Raw genomic sequence first — 18,101 nt, forward strand, 5'->3', positions numbered from 1 at the left:
AACCATCCTGTAATTACTTGAACTCATGTTCCAACTCATGGAACATGAGGAGCAATTACAGCCCACTAGAGCAACCAGCAGCAAAGAAACAATTATATGCAAGCTGGACAAGACAAAAATAAAGCAAAACGTGGAACAAGAAAATCAAAAACTTAGCTTGTCCTGAAGATTACTGAAGCCAGAAGCTGAGGTAACAAAACACTCTGATAACCTTGATAGCCGGCGGGGAAATGACAAGAAAGCCCGGTTAAATAGGAAACTCCCAAATCCTAATAGAACAGGTGGACACCAGAGACAGCAGAACACAAATCACCCAGTACCATCAGTAACCACCAGAGGGAGCCCAAAAACAGAACTCACAACAGTACCCCCCCCTTGAGGACGGGGCACCGAACCCTCACGAGAACCACCAGGGCGACCAGGATGAGCCCTATGAAAAGCGCGGACCAAATCATCAGCATGAACATCAGAGGCAACCACCCAAGAATTATCCTCCTGACCATAACCCTTCCACTTGACCAAATATTGGAGTTTCCGTCTGGAAACACGAGAATCCAAGATCTTCTCTACAACATACTCCAATTCTCCCTCCACCAGCACCGAAGCAGGAGGCTCAAGCGAAGGAACAACAGGTACCTCATACCTCCGCAACAACGACCGATGGAACAGATTATGAATAGCAAACGATGCCGGGAGATCCAAACGAAACGACACAGGGTTAAGAATTTCCAAGATCCTATAAGGACCGATGAACCGAGGCTTGAACTTAGGAGAAGAGACCTTCATAGGAACAAAACGAGAAGACAACCACACCAAGTCCTCAACACGAAGTCGAGGACCCACGCGGCGACGGCGATTAGCAAACTGCTGAGCCTTCTCCTGGGACAACTTCAAATTGTCCACCACATGACTCCAAATCCGATGCAACCCATCCACCACCATGTCCACTCCAGGACAATCAGAAGGCTCCACCTGACCAGAGGAAAAACGAGGATGAAACCCCGAATTACAAAAGAAAGGAGAAACCAAGGTAGCAGAACTAGCCCGATTATTAAGGGCAAACTCGGCCAGCGGCAAAAAGGTGACCCAGTCATCCTGATCAGCAGAAACAAAACACCTCAAATAAGTTTCCAAGGTCTGATTAGTTCGCTCCGTCTGGCCATTCGTCTGAGGATGGAATGCAGACGAAAAGGACAAATCAATGCCCATCTTAGCACAGAACGTCCGCCAAAATCTAGACACAAACTGGGATCCCCTGTCAGAAACGATGTTCTCCGGAATCCCATGCAAACGAACCACGTTCTGGAAAAACAGAGGGACCAACTCAGAGGAGGAAGGCAACTTAGGCAAGGGTACAAGATGAACCATTTTAGAAAAGCGGTCACACACAACCCAGATGACAGACATTTTTTTGAGAGACAGGGAGATCCGAAATAAAGTCCATGGAAATGTGCGTCCAAGGCCTCTTCGGGATAGGCAAAGGTGACAACAATCCACTGGCTCGAGAACAGCAAGGCTTAGCCCGAGCACAAACCTCACAAGACTGCACAAAAGAACGCACATCCCTCGACAAGGAAGGCCACCAAAAAGACCTGGCCACCAAGTCTCTAGTACCAAATATTCCAGGATGACCTGCCAACGCAGAAGAATGGACCTCGGAGATGACTCTGCTGGTCCAACTATCCGGAACAAACAGTCTCTCAGGCGGACAACGATCAGGTTTACCCGCCTGAAACTCCTGCAAAGCACGTCGCAAGTCTGGGAAGACGGCCGACAAAATCACCCCATCCCTAAGGATACCAGTGGGCTCAGAATTTCCAGGGGAGTCAGGCACAAAACTCCTAGAAAGAGCATCCGCCTTCACATTCTTTGAACCTGGCAGGTATGAAACCACAAAATTGAAACGAGAGAAAAACAGTGACCAACGAGCCTGTCTAGGATTCAGACGCCTGGCAGACTCAAGGTAAATCAGATTTTTGTGATCAGTCAAGACAACCACACGATGTCTAGCACCCTCCAGCCAATGACGCCACTCCTCAAATGCCCACTTCATGGCCAAAAGTTCCCGATTACCCACATCATAATTCCGCTCAGCGGGCGAACATTTTCTAGAAAAGAACGCACATGGCTTCATCACCGAGCAATCGGAGCTTCTCTGTGACAAAACCGCCCCCGCTCCAATCTCGGAAGCATCAACCTCAACTTGGAAAGGAAGCGAAACATCAGGCTGACGCAACACAGGAGCAGAAGAAAACCGGCGTTTAAGTTCCTGAAAGGCTTCCACAGCCGCAGGAGACCAATCAGCAACATCAGCACCCTTCTTAGTCAAATCCGTCAAAGGCTTAACAACACTAGAAAAATTAATTATAAAACAACGATAGAAATTAGCAAAGCCCAAGAACTTCTGCAGACTCTTAAGAGATGCAGGCTGCGTCCAGTCACAAATAGCCCGAACCTTGACGGGATCCATCTCAATAGTAGAAGGGGAAAAAATATACCCCAAGAAAGAAATCTTCTGGACTCCAAAGAGACACTTTGAGCCCTTTACAAACAAGGAATTAGCCCGCAGGACCTGAAACACCTTCCTGACCTGCTGAACATGAGACTCCCAGTCATCAGAAAAAACCAAAATATCATCCAAATACACAATCATAAATTTATCCAGATATTCACGGAAAATATCGTGCATAAAGGACTGGAAGACTGAAGGAGCATTAGAAAGTCCGAAAGGCATTACCAAATACTCAAAATGGCCCTCAGGCGTATTAAATGCGGTTTTCCACTCATCACCTTGCTTTATTCGTATAAGATTATACGCACCCCGAAGATCAATCTTAGTGAATCATTTAGCCCCCTTAATGCGAGCAAACAAATCAGTCAACAAAGGCAAAGGATACTGATATTTTACGGTAATCTTATTCAAAAGACGATAATCTATACAAGGCCTCAAGGACCCATCTTTTTTGGCCACGAAAAAAAAACCTGCTCCCAAAGGGGACGAAGATGGACGGATATGTCCCTTTTCCAAGGACTCCTTAACATAATCCCGCATAGCAGTATGCTCTGGCACTGACAGATTGAACAAACGACCTTTAGGAAATTTACTACCAGGAATTAAATCTATAGCACAATCGCAATCCCTGTGAGGAGGAAGCGAACTGAGCTTAGGCTCCTCAAAAACATCCCGATAATCAGACAAAAATACAGGAACCTCAGAAGGAGTAGATGAAGCAATAGAAATCGGAGGTGCATCATCATGAACCCCCTGACATCCCCAGCTTAACACAGACATTGTTTTCCAGTCAAGGACTGGATTATGAGTTTGTAACCATGGCAGACCAAGTACTAGAACATCATGTAAATTATACAATACCAGGAAGCGAATCACCTCCTGATGAACGGGAGTCATACGCATGGTCACTTGTGTCCAGTACTGAGGTTTATTCATAGCTAAAGGTGTAGAGTCAATTCCCTTCAAAGGAATAGGGACTTCCAGAGGCTCAAGACTAAACCCACATCGCTTGGCAAATGACCAATCCATAAGACTCAGGGCAGCGCCTGAATCTACATAGGCATCGACGGAAATGGATGATAATGAGCAAATCAGAGTCACAGACAGAATGAACTTAGACTGTAACGTACTAATGGCAACAGACTTATCAACCTTTTTTGTGCGTTTAGAGCATGCAGATATAACATGAGCTGAATCGCCACAATAAAAGCACAACCCATTTTTCCGCCTATAGTTTTGCCGTTCACTTCTAGACTGAACTCTATCACATTGCATTGTCTCAAGTGCCTGTTCAGAAGACACCGCCAAATGGTGCACAGGTTTGCGCTCCCGTAAACGCCGATCAATCTGAATAGCCATAGTCATAGACTCATTCAGACCCGTAGGCGCAGGGAACCCCACCATAACATCTCTAATGGCCTCAGAAAGGCCATCTCTGAACTTTGCAGCCAGGGCGCACTCATTCCACTGAGTAAGCACTGACCATTTCCGAAATTTTTGACAATATATTTCTGCTTCATCTTGCCCCTGAGAGAGAGCTAAAAAAGCTTTTTCAGCCTGAATCTCCTGGTTAGGTTCCTCATAGAGCAAACCCAATGCCAGAAAAAACGCATCCACATTAAGCAACGCAGGATCCCCTGGTGCCAATGCAAATGCCCAATTTTGAGGGTCACCCCGCAGGAAAGATATAATAATCTTAACCTGCTGAGCAGGGTCTCCAGAAGAGCGAGATTTCAAAGAAAGGAACAGCTTGCAATTGTTCCTAAAATTCAGAAAACTAGATCTATCTCCAGCAAAGAACTCTGGAATAGGAATTCTAGGTTCAGACATAGGAGCATGTACAACAAAATCTTGTATATTTTGAACCTTAGCAGCAAGATTATTCAAGCTGGAAGCTAAACTCTGGACGTCCATGATAAACAGCTAAGGTCAGAGCCATTCAAGGATTAAGAGGAGGAAAAAAAAAAAAAATCAGCCAGGCTGCAATTAAGGCTAGGCAGCAACCTCAGAGGAGAGAAAAAAAAAAAAAAAAAAACTTCCTCAGACTACTTTTCCTCCTACTTCAGCCCAAACATTTAGGCCGGCTATACTGTCATGATTCCAATGGCAGGGAATCACAAAAGGACAAGCACCAACGAGCTCTAGGGTGATGGAACCCGAGCTGACCGCGACCCTAAACCTGAACACACAAATAACAATAGCCGGGGAACATGCCTACGTTGATCCTAGACGTCTCGCACCAGCCGAAGATCTAACTTCCCCTATTAGAAGAAACACAGACCTCTCTTGCCTCCAGAGAAATACCCCACAGACATAGCAGCCCCCCACATATAATGACGGTGAAATGAGAGGAAGGCACATACACAGTATGAAAACAGATTCAGCAAAATGAGGCCCGCTAAAACTAGATAGCAGAGGATACAAAAGTAAACTGCGCGGTCAGCAAAAAACCCTTCAAAAAACCATCCTGTAATTACTTGAACTCATGTTCCAACTCATGGAACATGAGGAGCAATTACAGCCCACTAGAGCAACCAGCAGCAAAGAAACAATTATATGCAAGCTGGACAAGACAAAAATAAAGCAAAACGTGGAACAAGAAAATCAAAAACTTAGCTTGTCCTGAAGATTACTGAAGCCAGAAGCTGAGGTAACAAAACACTCTGATAACCTTGATAGCCGGCGGGGAAATGACAAGAAAGCCCGGTTAAATAGGAAACTCCCAAATCCTAATAGAACAGGTGGACACCAGAGACAGCAGATCACAAATCACCCAGTACCATCAGTAACCACCAGAGGGAGCCCAAAAACAGAACTCACAACAGGGTGGGCCCCCATGACCACGGCCGGGATAGTACGTCCAGCGCGATCGGCGGCGCTCACGGGGGAAGCGCCGCCGATCGCGGCCGGGTGTCAGCTGTTTATCGCAGCTGACATCCGGCACTATGTGCCAGGAGCGGTCACGGACCGCTCCCGGCACATTAACCCCTGGCACACCGCGATCAAAGATGATCGCGATGTGCCGGCGGTATAGGGAAGCTTCCTGCAGGGAGGGGGCTCCCTGCGGGCTTCCCTGAGCCCCCCGCAGCAACGCGATGTGATCGCGTTGCTGCGAGGGTCTTACCTCCCTCCCTGCTTGTTCCAGGCCCAGATCCAAGATGGCCGCGGATCCGGGTCCTGCAGGTAGGGAGGTGGCTTCACAGTGCCTGCTCAGAGCAGGCACTGTGAAGGCTGCAGCGCAGCATGTCAGATCAGTGATCTGACAGAGTGCTGTGCACACTGTCAGATCACTGATCTGTGATGTCCCCCCCTGGGACAATGAAAAAAAGTAAAAAAAAAATTTTCAAAATGTGTAAAAAAAAATAAAAAAAATATTCCTAAATAATGAAAAAAAAAAAAAAATATTATTCCCCTAAATACATTTCTTTATCTAAATTAAAAAAAAAACAATAAAAGTACACATATTTAGTATCGCCGCGTCCGTAACGGCCCGACCTATAAAACTGGCCCACTAGTTAACCCCTTCAGTAAACACCGTAAGAAAAAAAAAAAACGAGGCAAAAAACAACGCTTTATTATCATACCGCCGAACAAAAACTGGAATAACACGCGATCAAAAAGACAGATATAAATAACCATGATACCGCTGAAAGCATCATCTTGTCCCGCAAAAAACAAGCCGCCATACAGCATCATCAGCTAAAAAAAAAAAAAGTTATAGTCCTGAGAATAAAGCGATGCAAAAATAATTATTTTTTCTATAAAATAGTTTTTATCGTATAAAAGCGCCAAAACATAAAAAAATGATATAAATGAGGTGTCGCTGTAATCGTACTGACCCGAAGAATAAAACTGATTTATTAATTTTACCAAACGCGGAACGGTATAAACGCCTCCCCCAAAAGAAATTCATGAATAGCTGGCTTTTGGTCATTCTGCCTCACAAAAATCGGAATAAAAAGCGATCAAAAAATGTAACGTGCCCGAAAATGTTACCAATAAAAACGTCAACTCGTCCCGCAAAAAACAAGACCTCACATGACTCTGTGAACCAAAATATGGAAAAATTATAGCTCTCAAAATGTGGTAACGCAAAAAATATTTTTTGCAATAAAAAGCGTCTTTCAGTGTGTGACGGCTGCCAATCATAAAAATCCGCTAAAAAACCCGCTATAAAAGTAAATCAAACCCCCTTTCATCACCCCTTTAGTTAGGGAAAAATTAAAAAAATGTATTTATTTCCATTTTTCCATTAGGGCTAGGGTTAGGGCTAGGGTTAGGGTTAGGGTTAGGGCTAGGGCTAGGGTTAGAGTTTGGGCTAGGGCTAGGGTTAGGGCTAGGGTTAGGGCTGGGGTTAGGGCTAGGGTTAGGGCTAGGGCTAGGGCTAGGGTTAGGGCTAGGGTTAGGGTTAGGGCTAGGGTTAGGGCTAGGGTTAGGGCTAGGGTTAGGGTTAGGGCTAGGGTTAGGGCTAGGGTTAGGGCTAGGGTTAGGGCTACAGTTACGGTTAGGGTTTAGATTACATTTACAGTTGGGAATAGGGTTGGGATTAGGGTTAGGGGTGTGTCAGGGTTAGAGGTGTGGTTAGGGTTACTGTTGGGATTAGGGTTAGGGGTGTGTTTGGATTAGGGTTTCAGTTATAATTGGGGGGTTTCCACTGTTTAGGCACATCAGGGGCTCTCCAAACGTGACATGGCGTCCGATCTCAATTCCTGTCAATTTTGCATTGAAAAGTCAAACGGCGCTCCTTCCCTTCCGAGCTCTCCCATCCGCCCAAACAGTGGTTTACCCCCACATATGGGGTATCAGCGTACTCAGGACAAATTGTACAACAACGTTTGGGGTCCAATTTCTTCTCTTACCCTTGGGAAAATAAAAAATTGGGGGCGGAAAGTTAATTTTTGTGAAAAAATATGATTTTTTATTTTTACGGTTCTACATTATAAACTTCTGTGAAGCACTTGGTGGGTCAAAGTGCTCACCACTCCTCTAGATAAGTTCCTTAGGGGGTCTACTTTCCAAAATGGTGTCACTTGTGGGGGGTTTCAATGTTTAGGCACATCAGGGGCTCTCCAAACGAAACATGGCGTCCCATCTCAATTCCAGTCAATTTCGCATTGAAAAGTCAAATGGCGCTCCTTCGCTTCCGAGCTCTGCCATGCGCCCAAACAGTGGTTTTCTCCCACTTGTGGGGTATTGTCGTACTCAGGACAAATTGTACAACAATGTTTGGGGTCTAATTTCTCCTGTTACCCTTGGTAAAATTAAACAAATTGGAGCTGAATTAAATTTTTTGTGAAAAAAAGTTAAATGTTCATTTTTATTTAAACATTCAAAAAATTCCTGTGAAGCACCAGAAGGGTTAATAAACTTCTTGAATATGGTTTTGAGCACCTTGAGGGGTGTAGTTTTTAGAATGGTGTCACACTTGGGTATTTTCTATCATATAGACCCCTCAAAATGACTTCAAATAAGATGTGGTCCCTAAAAAAAAATGGTGTTGTAGAAATGAGAAATTGCTGGTCAACTTTTAACCCTTATAACTCCCTAACAAAAAAAAATTTGGGTTCCAAAATTGTGCTGATGTAAAGTAGACATGTGGGAAATGTTACTTATTAAGTATTTTGTGTGACATATCTCTGTGATTTAATTGCATAAAAATTCAAAGTTGTAAAATTGCGAAATTTTCATAATTTTCGCCAAATTTCCGTTTTTTTCACAAATAAACGCAGGTACTATCAAAGAATTTTTACCATTGTCATGAAGTACAATATGTCACGAGAAAACAATGTCAGAATCACTGGGATCCGTAGAAGCGTTCCAGAGTTATAACCTCACAAAGGGACAGTGGTCAGAATTGTAAAAATTGGCCCGGTCATTAACGTGCAAACCACCCTTGGGGGTAAAGGGGTTAGCTTTTCACCATGATGACTAAATGCTAAAACTGATTCTGATTCTCCAGGTCATTACGAGTTCATAGATACCAAACATGTCTAGGTTCTTGTTTATTTAAGGGGTGAAAAAAAAAGGTCTCACTTTTCAGGAAATCCGTAGCGTCTCCATTTTTTGTGATCTTGGGCTGGGTGAGAGCTTATTTTTGTATGCGGAGCTGACGGGTTTTTTTAAATATCATTTTGGTGTAAATACGATCTTTTGATCGCCCGTAATTTCATTTTAATACAATGTTGCGGTGACCAAAAAACATAATTCTCTGATTGTGCACTCGCACTGTCCCCGTACCCTGCCCCCACTCTATGCTGTACCTCCTCTTTACTATACTGTACTCCTCTTCTCTATACTGTGCTATACTCTATACTTCTTCATACTCCCCCCTTTCATAAAGTCCCCCATAGGCCGGGGACACACACAACGTATAAAAAAACGGTCAGTTTTTGACGGACGAGAATCGCACAAATGTTACCAAAACAATGATCCGTGTGCAGTGCGAGGATGCGATTTTCTCGCATTAAATGATCTGTGTGACATCCGTGTGACATCCATATGGCATCCGTATGGTGAGATTTTCTCACACACTTGCAAAATGAGCAAATAATGGCTGAGCCTTTCCTGTCACCTGCCCAATGCCTGAGAATTTCTCGCAAGTCACACTGCTGGTCCGTGTGCTGTGCGATTTTTTCTCACCCCCATAGACTTTCATTGGCGATTCTCGGCCGAGAAACGCTGACAATCGCAGCATGCTGCGATTTCACTCGGATCCTGAATACGGCCGAGAAAATATCGGATGATGGGAGCTGCCCCATTGATTAACATTGGGACGAGTGCTATGCGATTTTTTATCGCCTTGCACTCGTCCGTATTACGGTCTAGTGTGACCCCGGCCATACTAACAGTATTTATGTACTTTATCTTGTCCAAGTTGTCTAAGGCCGGGGTCACACTAGACCGTAATACGGACGAGTGCAAGGCGATAAAAAATCGCATAGCACTCGTCCCAATGTTAATCAATGGGGCAGCTCCCATCATCTGATATTTTCTCGGCCGTATTCAGGATCCGAGTGAAATCGCAGCATGCTGCGATTGTCAGCGTTTCTCGGCCGAGAATCGCCAATGAAAGTCTATGGGGGTGAGAAAAAAAATCGCACAGCACACGGACCAGCAGTGTGACTTGCGAGAAATTCTCAGGCATTGGGCAGGTGACAGGAAAGGCTCAGACATTATTTGCTCATTTTGCAAGTGTGTGAGAAAATCTCACCATACGGATGCCATACGGATGTCACACAGATGTCACACGGATCATTTAATGCGAGAAAATCGCATCCTCGCACTGCACACGGATCATTGTTTTGGTAACATTTGTGCGATTCTCGTCCGTCAAAAACTGACCGTTTTTTTATACGTTGTGTGTGTCCCCGGCCTAATGCATGTTTTCCAAGGGTGCTCAAAACTGACTCCCAAACCTAAAATTTGTAATAATTCCTTTTTTTTCTATTAAAAAATTGAAAATGTAAAAAATAAGCATATTTGGTATCATCAAGTCAATAAAAATCTAATTTCTCAAAATTTTTTAAAAAAAGGATAATAAAAATGTAATTAAAATATAATATAAAAAATCAAAATTGGGGTTTTACTTTCTCCTCTCCACAATTTTTTATTGATAAAAATCAAAAAGTAATTTTCTCTAAAAAATGCTACCTAAAAAAAATAGAGCTCGTCCTGCAAAAACAAGCCCTTTATTGAGCTCTATAGATGATTAAAAAAAAACCTTTTGGGTGTTAGGCTATGTTTAGACGACTGTATTTCATGATCTGCGTACAGACTACAATGCCCAGACTGACTGCGGCTCTCATAAGATGTAAGTTTGGGTCAGGTTTAAGTTTTGAATTTTTAAAAGCAGTAAAGTATAAAAAAAAACCCTACACACATTTTGCACTGCAGTATTCATAGTAACCTGCATAATGAAATTACAAGATCATCATTGCACAGCTGCAAAAACATAACTAAAAAAAAGGCACTTTTTTTTTATACCAATAATTCAATATAGATCTTTCCTATCTGCTTTTTCACTGCATTATTTGGTAACGTGAACGGTGTAACTCATACTTACAACTCGTTCCCAAAAACGGTTTTGAAAAAAAAAAAATTATGAATCTTGAAAGAAAAGTAGTAAAAAATGAAAACACAAAAAAAAAGAAAATTGGCCGTAAGAGCAAGGGAGGAAATATTTACAGGATTTTAAGGGTTCCAAATATATGATAATATGGCAATGTAGCCATTCCAGGCATGCTGGATGATTGGAATTTTACTGAGACTCTTAAACCATTTTATCTTTATTAATATATATCTGGACGTGGTATACTCACATTTCACAATGAGCAGCAGTTACCACCCATTTTGAGTCTATCAAAGTTCCTCCGCATATGGATTCTTCTGATCCTTTTCTTATTTTTATGTAAGCCATATAGGGTCTAGAATGTGGAGCAGCAATACGGCCATTTATAATATCTGCACCTGTGTGGGATAAGGAAGACGTGCATTATGGTGGGCATGGATTATAGCAGGAAACCTGTACAGAATTAGGGTATGTGCACACGTCAGGATTTTCTAGCAGAAATTTCCTGACAAAAAACGGATATTTCTGTCAGAAATCCGCATGCGTTTTTTTTCGGTTTTTATGCGTTTTTGACGCTTTTTTTGTGCGTTTTTTCTTGCGTTTTTTCCAAATGCATAGTATAGCGGGAAAAACGCGAAAAATCCACAAAATTAATGAACATGCTGCTTTTTTTACCGCAATGCGTTTTTTTGCAGAAAAAACGCATCATGTGCACAAAAATTGTAGAATGCATTCTAAATGATAGGATGCATATGTAGCCGTTTTATAATGTGTTTTTATCGCGTTTTTATCATGAAAAAACATGAAAAAAACTGAACGTGTGCACATACCCTCAGGGCCATGTCTCTAAAACCAATAGCCCTCTGCATCTGTGATCATGCACTATGGACTGTTCCTGTAAAAGCTTATCCAAATGTGAGATACCGCTAAGTGTGACATAACTGCCTGGAACAACCAAACCTGTTGGACAGTGCTTGTTGGTGTGATACTGCTAAGCTCTGTGCTTACTAGTAATGTAATAAGCTAGTTCAATGCCTCAATTTTGAACTGCATGAACTGCTATGTAACCAGGAAAATTCAAAAATTCACAAAATTATCTTATAATTTTGTATGTATATACCGTACATATATTGTGCCAATATAACTCATTTTTAAATATGCACCATTTTCCATATATCATCCCCTAATGACGCCCCTCCAGTCTTTATATACCCTCTAGTTCCCATGGATCTATCCTGATATACACTGCTCAAAAAAATAAAGGGAACACTTAAACAACAGAATATAACTCTAAGTAAATCAAACTTCTGTGAAATCAAACTGTCCACTTATCAAGCAACACTGTTTGACAATGAATTTCACATGCTGTTGTGCAAATGGAATAGACAACAGATGGAAATTAATGGCAATTATCAAGACACACTCAATAAAGGAGTGGTTCTGCAGGTGGGGACCACAGACCACATCTCAGTACCAATGCTTTCTGGCTGATGTCTTGGTCACTTTTGAATATTGGTTGTGCTTTCACACTCGTGGTAGCATGAGACGTACTCTACAACCCACACAAGTGGCTCAGGTAGTGCAGCTCATCCAGGATGGCACATCAATGCGAGTTGTGGCAAGAAGGTTTGTTGTGTCTGTCAGCGTAGTGTCCAGTGGCTGGAGGCGCTACCAGGAGACAGGCCAGTACACCAGGAAATGTGGACGGGGCCGTAGGAGGGCAACAATCCAGCAGCAGGACCGCTACCTCATTCTTTGTGCAAGGAGGAACAGGAGGAGCACTGCCAGAGCCCCGTAAAATGACCTCCAGATGGCAACAAATGTGGAACGCCCGGCCAGGGCCGTGGGGTACTCGGTACCGGGTCCGGTACTTAAGGGGATGTCACGGTGGCTGCGACACGGTCCATGGCTCAGGGCGCCTAAGTAAAAGGAAAACGTCTTTAAAGGGTTTTTGAATAAAGTTTGTGTTCGTGACTCCAATCTCCACCTGTGGTATTCGGTCAGTGGGGACCGACGCGGCTTAAAGGAGTCCTCTGGGGTGATGTTATGGCAGCTAGGATGGTATAACTTCCCACAGGTGAAGTAGGTCCCCAGGGCTCACGGTATGTAGATGAAGATGGTGAGTGGTGCAGTAAAGAACGGAGGACACAGGTTTGCAGTCTCGTTACCTGGTTTACTGGAGACTTCAGGTATCCACAGTCCAGGGCACCAGATCACAGGACAGGCAGGGTCCGGCCGGCTTGGAAATGAATTCAGATTCCCCTTTACCAGGTGGAGTTAAAAGCCATCCTCATAGTGCGGTAGTATGTAGTCCCTTTCTGCCTATGGCTTCTAGCAAGGTCCTCACAGTTCCTCTCTGTCCTCCATAAAGGTGGAACACAAACCCGTATGACAGGTGGCTTAAGCCTTTTTATATGGTCTCTATCACAACCCGGGCTTTATGCACCACTGTGTCTCCTGGGTATTAGGGCAGACAGGGGATGTGTAATCCAGCTGTCCTGATGGTTTTTGCTGTGCCTCCTAGAGTCCGACACAACCTCGCCCTGCCTGGGGCGCTGCAGGATCAGCCTGTAATTTGATTTTCCACTTTGATTTTGCGTATCGCTCCAAATCCAGGCCTCCATTGGTTACTAAATTTGATTTCCATTGATGATTTTTGTGTGATTTTGTTGTCGGCACATTCAACTTTGTACAGAACAAAGTATTCAATGAGAATATTTCATTCATTCAGATCTAGGATGTGTTATTTGAGTGTTCCCTTTATTTTTTTGAGCAGTGTAGTTCAACTGATCCTGGTCGACCATTAGCAGTGAGTGATTTCTCAGATGGCTTCCAGCAAAGCTCTGCTATGCCTCTACCACTGATATAGAGTGCATTCTATTCTCAAAATACGCTCCATTCTTCTGTGCACTGAATGAACCTGTCAGTAGTCAGTCCAATTTTATTTTTTGCCACCTTCATAAACATAGCTGTATGTGTTGTTGTTTTACATCATTGATTTGTTAGCAAAGATCAACATGCTTGCTTTCTGCACTGCTCTACCTGCACAACAAACAATCGAAAATGTGACACAAATAGTGGTTAATGCCTGCTGCTGACAGATGAGTGATATGAAACTTAAAATGTCCCTTTGTTGATGCATATGGCAAAAGATAATTCTTGGTTATATGCATCAACAGAGCAGCGTTTGCCGTTTTGCATCATTGCTCTGTCGACAGAAGGCAATAAATACAGCTCAACTCAGCTTGTGTCTCTGCTCTGCACTGCTTAGTAATTCTAAGATCAAATGTGCAGGTAAAGCAGAATGGAGTACAGTACAATTGAATTTTGCTGGAAACCAGCTAACAAATGAATGATGTAAAACACACATGCAGTAATCTTTAGTCTGTAGAAGATAAAAATTGGGCTCACAGACTAGTGTACAGGACAATATAATGCATGCAATAGAGTGCATTCTTAAAGTAGGCTAGCTTGTTGATGTGCTTGATAGCTGCAGCTGAGACACAACAGTATAACAGAGCTATGCTGGAATTCTTTGTTATTTTACTCATTAATCAGTCAGCCTAAACCTGTCAGAGGCTATTTGGATATTTATACCATCCTTCAGTGCCATACAACTGCTGTATATCACATGGATACACTGAGACTACTATTTATACATCACAAAGGAGACACCGAGACTGGTGAATACATCACATAGGAGATACTGAGGCTTTTACATGTACAGTGAGTACGGAAAGTATTCAGACCCCTTTAAATTTTTCACTCTTTGTCTCATTGCAGACATTTGGAAAATTCAAAAAAAGTTCATTTTTTTCTCATTAATGTACACATTGCACCACATCTTGACTGAAAAAAATGTAGAAATGTTTGCAAATTTATTAAAAAAGAAAAGCTAAAATATCACATTTAAAGGGGTCAGAATATTTTCTGTACCTACTGTGCATCACATAGAAGACACCAAGATTGCTGTATATACATAACACAGACTAGACTGAGGCTTCTCCTGTGTATATCACATAGAAAACTTTGAGATTGCTATTTATGTGGAAGTCTGTGTAGGAGGAGAACCTGTAATACTTATATATTAGTAGGTGCCTCAATATCATGCCCTTATCTTATTTGTTACAAAACACATAGCAACAAAAGATATGAAAGTTTAGTGGAGTGGTGGATATTTTCTCAGCAGTGATGATGCATGGAACAAGCGGGTGCTCCTGATAAAGGCTTTGGCACCACTAACTCTTTACTGACAACATCTGGGTCTTGGTTAACACAGCTTTGACCCAATATCTGCACAATGGATCATACTAATGGCAGATAGAGAATATTTCAACTACAAACAATACTCACCAACCTAGTGGACATCATGACAGCAACCTGGCAGCAGCATAGCGGGCATAACAAACAGTTCAGCCTGAAAGCCGACAGTCGCATCTATGACACACATTAGAGAGGGATACTCTTTTTCCTCCTGCTCTATGCCTCCAGGAGGTGCTAGTCCATAGAAACTAGTTTCCTAACGGGACTCTTGCTGCAGCTCTTGAAGCCACCTCTCTTCAAATTGTCTCCCACCTGTATGCTATCTGCCGCACACCTTTGTCTCTTAACATGTCTCTGCTGTCTCAGCACTTCAGGCTCCCCAGTGCTACTTCAGGGGTTTCTGATCCGTTATCTTGGCAGATGGCCTCCTCCACTCTCCCCATGCAGCAGTTATTTGACATTTCAACCAATGTCCGCAGAGAGATTCGTACCTGATGGAGCCAAATACCTAAACTCCTCAGAAGGCATCAAGTCCAGAGCTTACAGTGGCATGTAAAGGCTTGGGCACCCCTGGTTAAAATTACTGTTTTTGTGAACAGATAACAAGTTGAAGATTAAATGATCTCTTAAAGGTCTAAAGTTAAATATGACACATTTCCTTTGCATTTAAGGCAAAGCAAAATGTATATGGTAATTTTTCACATTTTAAAAATTACAAAAAGGAGAAAGACCGATACAAATTTGTGTGCTGAGATAACTTTGACCAAGGTTTCAGACCTTAATTAGCCTGATAGGGTTATGGCTTGTTCACTATCATTGTTAGGAAAGGTAAGTTGATGCAAATTTCCCAGCTTTATAAAAGCCCAGCCCAACTTAAAAAGTGTTTTCAAGTTGCTCTTTCCTCAGTTTGAAATGTAATTAAGAAATGGCAATTAGCAGGAACAGTGGAGGTCAAGATAAGCTCTGGAAGATAATAATAATAATTTTTATTTATATAGCGCCAACATATTCCGCAGCGCTTTACAAATTATGGAGGGGACTTGTACAGACAATGTGCTGTTCCATGTATATTCCTCAGTTTCCATGTATGTTGTTATATTTTACTCTGCTGCCACTCAATGGCCTTTTTCTGTATGGCAGCTTGTTTTTCATGTATTTCTTGTGGGCATGTCTTACATCCGGTTCAGGGGTCAAATCTTCTCTTCCTCTGGCAGCCATTTCCAGTTTACTTTCGGTTGTGAGAGGACGTGCTTTTGAACTGGGCTTAGGAAGGCATCAGTCTTTCGACCACTCTCTCATGCTGCTCACACTTGCAGACACATTTGGTGCTACATCTTACTGTACCCTGTCTACCCTGCATTTCTGGAGAAGTTCTGTATTACCAGTTATACGCTGTATGTCCAGATCAACAAAATAAACAAGTCTGGATTACACAATCCCTGGAGTGCATCATCTCTCTGGACGCTGAGCAGCATTGGTCCTGTCTGCCTCATATCGAGGAAATGCGAAGGTACGATTATCTCTCTCACAACTCTTATTAGTCTGCGACACCTTCATTCGCCTCATGTGGGGACAGAACAGTCGAAAGACTGCCTTGAAGCCCGGCCAGAATCACCCTTATATCACTATTCACGTGCCCGCTCTCTGCCCGCTCACATACTGCAGCCCTGCTCTGCTAAGAAATCTCCTGCAGCATCACCTCAGACTGCATTGTACATAAAGACTCTCTGTGTATTATACCACATTGCTGCAGATTGTCGGACCGCAGAACCCCTCAATTCTCCAACAACACCTTGGGAATCTTATCAGGGGGTCGCAACTAAGCTGCACCGCAATTTCCAGCCCCCAATTTAAAGGTTCAGTTTCTTAAAGGGACAGCGCACCTTAAATCAAAATGGCCGAAAAGGACCTTCCACAGTTCCCCAATGCTGAAACAGAGCAAATACAACCTGATACTGTCCATTATGAAGACCAGGAAGCGGAGCCCGCTTCCACAGCAGACCCAGATGCACGACCAGTACATTCCATCAAGCCAACATTAAAGGTCCTCGAGAATTACTGTTCCACAAGGGATGAGTTCAATGACCACTTGGACGACCTATGGGAACGAGTCGCCTCCCTTATGTCAAGCGTCCAACGCCATAAAAATGATGCAGCGGGTTTACAGGACACTATAAGACAGCTAGACGTGGCCCACGGCAGATACAAGAGACTGTCCACAAAGTATGCTGCCTTCCTAAAAGAATCTAAAATCGACGAAGCCCTATCAGAGTTAAGCAAGGCAGATTCCACAGACAGAGAAAGGGACGCCGCCGTGCAAGACGCCAAAGATAAAGCGGAGCTTCGTATCACCCATCTGCAAGAAACTAGATCGCACAGGTCAGCCTCGTCTAAACACTCTGCTCGGTCATACAAATCATCCTGCTCAAGAACTTCAGCCCTCAGCGACAGAATCCTAGAGGCCCGTTTAAATGCAGAGCGGTCCAAACTAAGACGTTCATACACCGAAAAGAAAGCAGAAGCAGAGGCTCGAGCAAAGATTCTTCAAACAGAAGCAGAAGCGAAGAGAGCAGAAGCAGAGGCTCGAGCAAAGATTCTTCAAACAGAAGCAGAAGCGAAGAGAGCAGAAGCAGAGGCTCGAGCAAGGATTCTTCAAACAGAAATGGAGGAAGAAATTGCATTAGCCGAAGTAAAAATACTCGAGCAAGCATTGAAGCAAAACCTCGACCCAATTTGCCTGCCACCACAGGAAGAAGACGACCCAGCTGTTCGTACCAGAGACTACGTGCAGAAACAGATACCTGCAGCGCACACCTTCTCCAGTGACGTTCAACCCAACATTGCGGAAACGTCCAAGTCAGCCCAACCTATGGTGCCAGTATCGCCCACAGCCCCTATAGAGACCCAAGACCGACGCCGTGATGTACCCCCTCAGGAGCAATCATCATCGCAAGACGACCACAAGGCACACTCCAGCCCGCCTCCACAGTTCAAGCAGCAGTCATCGGAATCTCTAGAGGTTAAACCACAGCTCAACCCTGCAGCGACATCGTTCTACCCGGGAACAATTCACCTTTCCACGCCACACAGCTTATACGCCCGAGGGGCACCACAAGCTAATATGGTAACAAGGAGTGAAGGATCAGACATGTCCGAGTTTGCCAGGTTCATGGTGAGCAGGGAGCTAATCAGCACTAGCCTCTCAAAATTCGACGACCGTGCAGAGAACTACAGAGCCTGGAAAGCAACCTTCAAGGC

At 43.5% G+C, this 18,101-nt stretch overlaps 1 protein-coding gene across 2 annotated transcripts in view; it reads right to left on the reverse strand.

Annotated features, from left to right (window-relative positions):
- The window catches only part of LOC138662591 (granzyme A-like), a 57,609-nt gene that overhangs the window by 10,393 nt on the left and 29,115 nt on the right, over positions 1 to 18,101 (reverse strand). For both annotated transcript variants that reach the window (XM_069748414.1, XM_069748406.1), the window contains exon 2: positions 10,831 to 10,978. In XM_069748414.1, the coding sequence (XP_069604515.1) occupies positions 10,831 to 10,928 (98 nt within the window). In that variant the 5' untranslated portion in view covers positions 10,929 to 10,978. The remainder of the gene's footprint in view (positions 1 to 10,830; positions 10,979 to 18,101) is intronic.

This window comes from Ranitomeya imitator, chromosome 1 (assembly GCF_032444005.1).
Source record: "Ranitomeya imitator isolate aRanImi1 chromosome 1, aRanImi1.pri, whole genome shotgun sequence".
NCBI classification, from domain to species: Eukaryota; Metazoa; Chordata; class Amphibia; order Anura; family Dendrobatidae; genus Ranitomeya; species Ranitomeya imitator.